Raw genomic sequence first — 8,443 nt, forward strand, 5'->3', positions numbered from 1 at the left:
ATTATGGTAAAATTTACATTGGAAGTGTGGGGGCTCCAGAAATAGGTCCCAGCATTTGAGGAGGGAAGGTGGTGTGTGGACAAAGACCCTTATCTCCTACAGTGGGAGGAGCACACAGAGGAACATAGGTTACTGATGGACATAACACAAATGCACCATTTAAGGGAAGGACAGACATGCCACAAGCAATCAGCTAAAAACTGAGACACACTCTCCAGGGAGGAACAAAAAACCCGACAGGGCCGGCACTGCCAGTGTGCCCCACCACCCTAACATTTTTTACACTATGCAAGAGCCATTCTGGTAAACACAAGAACAGAACCCAGAAGAGATGCGTTAACACTTTCCCCTTTTCCTCTGTGAATCAGGGAAATGCTCTCTCAGGGCTATAGATCCGCCCCGCCTGGCTCTCATTAACCTTCACAACTCGCCTTTGATCTAACCACTGGCCAAAAGAAAGATAACCCCAGCCTTCCTAACCAATTCAGAGCACCACTTTTCTTCCATCTCCACCCAACAGAAACAGTCATCATCCTTGCGTATAATTTTTTTTACTCCAGGGATTAAAAACAAAAATAGCCTTAGGGTCTCATTCAGGAAAAAAGAAAAATTATCTTTGCAGTTCAGAACATCCTGGCATAACCTGGTCAACTATGTGAGGTTAGTCCAATTATTTTATATATTTTACTCTTGTGGAGCTGGAGCACAAACCAGGGCCTTGAGGGAGTTAAGCAAGTGCTCTTCCTCTGAGCTACACCCCCAGCCCATCCCTGGCAATGTTTTGGAATGGTCTAACCCAGCAGCATGCCACCCACCCAGGGCTGTCTCAAAATCCTTCTTGTGGGTTTCCAGTTTGCAGATTGCCTGTGTAAGAAGAGCCATGACTTGCAGAAACCTGTAGGGTTTCTGCTGAGTGTTGCCAGCTCCAACCTAGTGTTTGAAAGTAGAAGACAACCTGAATGAAGTCTTCTCAGCTGCTACACCCTAGAATTATCTTGTCCTCCGTTCCCACTGGGCCAGTCGGGCAAGAGAAGTTCCACAGAGCCCAGGGCATTCTTTCCCCGGCCCTGAGAGCTTGGCCACAAATTAGGCTCATTTGCATGCTGATGCAAAACAACTCTGCCTAAGAGACACATCCAAAATGCATTCCAAAAAAAATAAAAATAAAAAAATTATACTCCCCAGGTGAGGAGTTTGCTTGTCTTTTTTTTTTTTAATTTTATTTATTTATTCGTATGTGTGTGTGTGTGTGTGTGTGTGTGGCCAGCTCAGCCCACCAGGGGGCAGGCTGGCTGGCATGTGGTGCTGGGGGATTGAACCAAGGTCCCTGTGCTTTGCTAAGCTTGTTCCAAGTAGGTGCTTTAGACCACTGAGCCATCTCACCAGCCCCTTGCTTGTCTTTTGGAAACAAGGTGAGAACTACTTTACTAGTTTTCTTTCTTTTTTTTTTTTTTTTTTGGTGGAACTGGGGATTGAACTCAGGCCCTTGCACTTGCCAGGCAAGCGCTTATTCTACTGAGCCATCTCCCTGGTCCCTAAGGTGAGAACCACTGCAGTATTTGTTATTCCACATTTGCTCCAAGGCAAGGTGCTGGAATTTTGCTCCTGGCCCCTCGAGAGATAAATGTTAGGACATGTTAAGAAATATTCCTAACTCAGCCACGAAAACCCAATTCAGCCAGCCACAGGCGTATGACGAATAGCTTCAGTTTATAGCCCTTCTGACGTAGAAGCCCCTGGATTTATAGGTGTGAGTCTAGCGCAGCACCAGTCCAGCCCCCAGGCCTCTGGGCAGGACCACAGAGGCCCTCGGCCTGGCTCCCCACCCCCACCCTCAAAACATCTCCAGAGGAACAAGGGTTAGAATTCAGCAGGGCTGTGTTAATTTGCAGGCTGGAAGAGGGTAATAAAGATATATTTGAAAGCCAGCTGGCAAGGCCAGGCTTCCAACTGAAAAGGTCTTTCAGCACAGGAAACAAACCTCACCTCAGGTTTTTAAACCATACTATTAATTCCCCAGAACAAATGAGTCTTTAGAATTACACGCATCCTAATAACTCAAGAAAACACTCTTAACTGCCATCACAGAATGACTGGGCTTCATAATTCTGGGGACCTGCCGTGACCACAGCAACCCAGGGAGCCAGGCAGAGGGGCTCCAAGTCCTTACTGCGACACCCCTAAAGAATAAACACACAAGCCTACCCGAATCCACAAACAAGTTTACATCCACCAGTTCTTCGACAGACCCCACTTTTCCGAAACCGTGACTGATATCTGACACAGAACTTGGCTCTTGGGGGCAAACGCGACGACTAAAGGAACAAGATTTGTCTGCGGCCTGGACTGCTGCTTGCCCGGGTTAATGATGACCTTGGGACCAGGGCCTCATAAAATAAAGCTCCCTTAGGGCCAAGGAGATGGCTCAGTAGAATAGGCACTTGCCTGGCAAGTGCAAGGGCCTGAGTTCAATCCCCGGTTCCAAAAAAAAAAAAGAGGCCCTGTTATCAAAAGCCTCAGGCGTGGGGGCCTGCCCCTTAGCTCAGTTCTTTAAGTGGCTGCTTCAACCAAGCAGTCAGGCTCAGGTTGCTGTGATTCAAGCCCCACAACTCAAGCCAGCCAAACCTGACCTGAAGGCATTCGGAGAAAAAAAAAAGCGTCTGGCGGAGGTGGTATAGGAGGCGAACAAGGCCTCTGATCTCCCCCATCACAAACTGTCGCCTGGGTCCTGAGCCCTCTGCTGTCCTGGACCTGAGGGAATGCTCTACACAGCACATCTACAACTTGGGGCATGGCCCCCCAAAGAGCTCAGATTCTGTCTTCAGCTTCCCAGTGGAAAGGAGGCAGCCACAGCATTCCAGCCCTCCACACCCAGGAAGCTTAGCTGCCGAAGGCAAGGGGTTCCCAAGGAAGCCAGAGCCCGCGCTGCTCTCCTCCAAGCTTCTGACATTCTTAACCGGGACTCTAAGAAATGATGACCAGGCGGGGCCGCGCTTCATTCCTCCGCCAGTAACAAACATTCCTGAGGCCGCAGGGGGCCTAGTGACCCTCCTAGCCCATCCCTCCATTGCCCGGTTGGAATTCAAGCCACTAGGTGATATTTTGCAAGTCAGCCCCCTCCCCCACCGAGGTTTTCAGTTGGCTCAACTGCCTGGGAAGAGCAGCAAAACCAGGCAGGACCACAGACACCCACCCTGTCCAGGCCCATGCTATCTGGCATCTGTGTGTGCTCCCAGAAACATACGCCCTTCAGTCTTGGAACCCAGACCCCACTCCTGCTCTCCGCAACCCTAGCAAGGAGAGCCGTGCCCCAGTGCTTGTTTGCTAACGGTAGCAGGATCTCAAAGCAAGTCAGGGTAAGCGCACCAGGTAGCTAGGAATCTTTCCCTCTTTCTGCAGAAGTCCTGCAGGGTGAGTTTCAGACATCCTCCTCACACTTCCATTGGGCTAGTCTCCCACGAAGAGAGCATCTCTAACTTCAAACCGGACCTAGAGAAAAGAAGGTGCTCACAACCCCTCTGAAAGGTCAAGACAAAGGACTGGAAGTCCCAACTTCTATTTCCTTTCTCTGGCTACAAAAATGCAGGTGTAGCAAGTACTTAGGTTTTATTACACAAATAAAAAAGCCTTTTCCAGGTCCCGCGGGTATGGTGGGTATGGTGGATATGGTGGTGCAAATCTGTAATCCCAGCACTCTGGAGGCTGAGGCAGAAGAATCTTTGCAACTTCAAGATCAGCCTGGGCTACAAAGTGAGCTCAAGGCCAGTCTGAATGGCATAGTGAGACCCTGATTTTTTTTTTTTTTTTAAAGTCTTTTCATAGGGCCAACCTGTGAGTAAAAAATCGCAGTCTACCCAAACACTGTTCATGCCAGGGCTCCAAACACACTAGCCTCCCAGACAGTGTCTATCAGAAGAATTAAGTAACAGCTGAAGGGGCCAGGAAGATGGAATAAGTGCTTCCCTGGCAAGCGCAAGGGCCTGAGTTCAATCCCTGATTCCATCAAAAAAAAAAAAAAAAAAAAAAAAAAAAAAAAAAAATTAAAAAGTAACAGCTGAAACGCTTTACAAGCAAAGGGAACAAGTCATCAAAGTGATTCCAAGTCAAAACTGCACTGCCCTGCTGTCTGGGGGGACCTTCCTAGTGGTCTCATCCTGCGACCCACAGGCATGGAACAATGCCCAAGACAATGGAGGATTCAACCCAGAAAGTCATCAGTGTCAAGGCTGAAAAGTGGTCATGTAACAGGTGCCACCACTGTATTTGAGCTCCTGGGTAGCAAGGGTTGGCCTATGTGCTGGGATTACAGGAGGTGCCCCCACACCAGTTTAGAACCAGCCCTACATACTCTTTTTTTTTTTTTTTTGGTGGCCGGCTTAGCCCACCCTGGGGGTAAGGCTGGTGCGGTCCGGGGATTGGGTCCGGGGATTGAATCACGGACCTGCACACTTGCCTAAGTAGGTACTTTAGACCGCTGAGCTATCTCATCAGCCCCTTACTCTTGACAACCCCTCTTGTTTGTTTCCTGTGGTTCTCAGCAAGTGCACTACGTCTGCGCTGTACACACAACCTCTTTCAGAGTTGTTTGTCTTGGTTTTGGTTTTGTTATACTGGGGATTGAACCCAGAGCCATGCCCACATTAGGCAGGTGTTCTGCCAGTGCGCTATATCCCCAGTCCCTTTCTAAAAAATTTTATTTTGATACAGTGTTTCACTAAATTGCTAAATTGCCCAGCTGGCCGTGACTTTTGGATCCTCCTGCCTCAGCCTCCTGAGTAGAGGAGCTGGAATTACAAAGAGAGCCACCACTGTGGAACTTCTATGGTATGCATTCTCACAAGACTTTCAAATAACACACTCATGCTCACGAAAAGGGTATGTGCTCTTATCTTTGGATCAGGCAACCCCCTAATCAGAGTCTGCTATACAGAAAACGAATCCTGCACCCCAGCGTGGTGGTGCATGCATGTAATCCCAGTACTTGGGAAGGTGAGAAGGGAGGATCCCTGTGAGTTCAAGACCAGCCCAGGGGCTACAAAGTGAGCACAAGGCCAGTCCAAACTACATAGAAAGACAATGTCACAAAAATGAAAATGAATCCTGGAATACTTGAAGGCTCTAATAGCGTAACTAGTTACAATGCTTATGTTTAAGTGCAAAAGAACTATTAAAATAATGACTAGAATGATTATTTAATGAGCCCCAGTGAACTTTCCAGCAGCTACTGAGAGAAAGGAAGGATTCAAATCCTGAATTTAATTTAATTCTGGCTGTAGAACAACCCCCCACCCCATCCATCACAACAGCCTGTTTTCCCCCTTTTAAGTGGTCATAAATGGACATATTTCTTTGCATCCTTTTTAAATCAAGGCACAGCTAGTTACCAGCTGTTGGGGTACAGGCAAGCACCACGGATGATCTTACACTGTTCAAGTGCCAGGCGTGAGAAACACTGCCGACACTGGGCGCAGGCTATCCTAAGGAAAAAATCCCAATCTTCCATCACATTGGAGCATATGAATTAAGCAGGACCCACTTCAATTTCTACAAAGCACAGGAAAAAAAAACTAAGAATGTTCTGAGGGGGGAACCTGGAGTACCTGTAGGAAGATGGGCACTACATACAGACCCTCCCTCAGCTTCTCAAAGAACAACTCTGAGCTAAACTGACCTCCTTACAGTATACAGGGTCAAAAAGTCAAGTTTCAGGTTAACATTTTTTGGCATATCCCACCTATTAGAAAGCCAAGTGGTCTGAGGAAGATGTGTGGAATTGATTATGTATCTTAAAAAAAAACAACAACAACAATCAGTGGGGCACCGTGGTGCATGCCTGTAACACCAGCACTCTGAGAGGCTGAGGCAGGAAGATCCCAAGTTCCAACTCAGCCTGGGCTCTACATGCAGCTCACGAAGACCTGCTCTCGAAATAAAAAATAAAACAAATACTCTTTAAACTAACAATGAAAATAAATACAAAATTTAAAACAGGGCTGAGGCTGTACCTCAGTGCAAAGGCCCTGGGTTTAGTCTCCATTATTACACCAAAATAAAAGAAAGGAAAGACTTGTGTGACTTACCTGCTGGCTTTCTCACTGATGCCATCAGAAACAGCCTCTAAAATCTTTCCTCTATAAGACACTGGTTAAGATGCTTTAAGAAAGACAACGAACGCCCTCGCTGGCCAAGGTACACACTACACGACTGCCTCAGCCCCTTTCACAGAAGCCAATGTGATAAAGGATTATGCCAGGCTACACTCATAACAACTACAAAAACCTCTAGCCGGAGTTCATCACAAATTTAGTGCACAGCTAAAGGAGCTCCCGTCAAAGTCTGCAGTTTGAAGTACGAAAGTGAGGAAAGGGCTGAGGGGTAGCTCAGGGATACATACAGTCCTTGGTCTGAGACCCTGGGACCAATCTTTAACCTGACAGAGAAAAGTGTGAGAGTGGGAAAAAGTACACAAGTTTTGGTGTCTCTGTGGTTTGAACAACAAAGCCACTTTACTTCCCAAAGTCATCCCCTTGGGGTGAGTTAGAAGCCCCATGATTTCTTCCTGCTGTGGAGGGGGAGGAAAGCGAAAACCTGCAAGTCACCTTCAAACGCTCCCAGCTGCCCGGAGTATTTGCATGTTAAAGGGAACTTTGGCTCTAAAAGCGGCCAGGCTCTAGGCCTTTCCCAAAGTAACTGACCACCGGACACTCAGAACTAGAAGAAAGCAGAGCGGTTGGTTGGTTTGTGTTTCCAGGTTCCTACAGACCTGGGTGGTAAAATTTCAAGACATACTTGACTTTGAGCCGGGAGATTCCAAGTTCGGAAGCAGCATCCCTCCCACACACACAGACACTGAAGTGAAGACGCATGAGGTATTCTTACTATGGGAACCCAAGTCCTACTGTTACAGGCAAGCTGAAAACTTTCTCTAAGTTTTCAGGTACCCTGTGCACGAGGATGTAGGGCTGGCGGCAGAAGGTCAATAAATATTGATGGCTGATGGGAATCGAGACGCCCGGCCGGCGGCAGCTGCCCAGCTGGGTTTCTCCTAGCGATAACGGCTGCAGCGCCCAAACCCCGGACCTTGGCGAGGCCCACACAGGTGGGGAAGGCTCTGCCCAGCCCCTGGGTCCTTGGAGGCTTTCCGGTCCCTCTGGGCAGCGCCCCAGGTGCGAGTCACCGGCGAGACTGGAGTGACAGGGGACCCGGCTAGGCCATTTCCCGAAGGAGAAACGGAAAGGGACGCGGAACAGGAGCCATGGACGCTTGGCGGCGCCGGAACCACACACCTCCGCCCGCCCGAGTCCAGGTCTCCGCAGGTGCCTCCCGCAGCCGCGCGTCTCGAACACCCCACGAGCGCAGCCCCCGGCGCCCGGCCACCTGGGGTCGCGGCCGCCTCACCTTGGTGATGACCAGCGGCTCGCCGTGCTCGCGGCCGCCCTTCAGGGTGAAGCCCCAGGGCGCTCCGCCGCTCAGCTGCACCTCCACCAGCCGCCCGCCGTCGCTCGCCCGCGCCTCGGCCTCCGCCAGGCCCTCCATGGCGGGCCCCGCAGCGGCCAGCGCCCATGCACCCCAGGGCGCCCCGGCCGGCCGAGGGCGAGGGAGACTCCGGGCGCCCGCGCCGCCGCCCGCCACCGGCGAACTTGCGCTGCAACTTCAGAGCAGAGCGCCGGTCGCGCCGGGAGGGAGCCGGGAGGAGGAGGCACGGGGAGCGGGGAAGGGGTGGGGAGGAGGGCGGTGCAGCGCGGAGCAGAGGCGGGGCGCGCACTCGGGGGCTCCCGCCCGGGCTGGAGGTTGGGGCCGGGGGCGGGGCGGGGCGGGGCGTGCGCGCATTGGGTCTGGGCACCAGCTGGAGGTTACCCGCAGGCTTGGGGGCTGGGGGCGGGGCTTGCCCTTTGGGGGTCCACCCGGCCTATAGAATAGCGGGTTTGGGCTTGGGCTTGGGGACGCGCGATCTGGAGTCTAGTCTGGGTTGAAGGGGAGGGGTCTGGGCTACACGGTGCCGCGATCGGGGCTCCCGTCCTGGATGGAGGGAAGGGGGTCCAAGGCCCGGGACGCGCGAGCTTGGGTCCAGCCCCGACTGGAGGGTAGGGACCTAAACCGGGGATCGCGAGATCCAGGGTCCCTGCCAGTAGGAGCCGCGTGCACTGAAGATCGCTTCAGGAAGAAGCTGGGGTCGCCTCAGGAAGGGCCGACTCTGGCGACCAATTGGCGGAGCGGCCGACATAGAACGCGCGCTCGGGGACTGGCGCCACCTGCGGGCCAGGGCAGGGCTGGGGTTGAGGCGCCCTGAGGCCCGGGCGCAACAGGTGAGCGGCGGAAGCGGCGGGGCGGAGCGGGCGCGTGGCGGCGGCCACTAGGAGGCCCCGCGCCTTCTGTCTTGCAGCGCGAGGACGCTCGCCTTTGTCCCCGAGCGCCGCAGGACGCGGCCGCCAGGTGAGGGCGG

The 8,443-nt window shown here is 52.0% G+C and overlaps 1 protein-coding gene across 4 annotated transcripts in view; it reads right to left on the reverse strand.

Moving 5' to 3' along the window:
- Positions 1–7,683, reverse strand: part of Shroom2 (shroom family member 2) — a 173,411-nt gene extending 165,728 nt beyond the window's left edge. For all 4 annotated transcript variants that reach the window (XM_023708092.1, XM_023708089.1, XM_023708090.1 and 1 more), the window contains exon 1: positions 7,399–7,683. In XM_023708092.1, coding sequence (XP_023563860.1) covers positions 7,399–7,536 — 138 coding nt within the window. In that variant the 5' untranslated portion in view covers positions 7,537–7,683. The remainder of the gene's footprint in view (positions 1–7,398) is intronic.
- Between the last annotated feature and the right edge of the window lie 760 nt (positions 7,684–8,443).

This window comes from Octodon degus, unplaced genomic scaffold, assembly GCF_000260255.1.
Source record: "Octodon degus isolate 3935 unplaced genomic scaffold, OctDeg1.0 scaffold00329, whole genome shotgun sequence".
Classification (NCBI taxonomy): Eukaryota; Metazoa; Chordata; class Mammalia; order Rodentia; family Octodontidae; genus Octodon; species Octodon degus.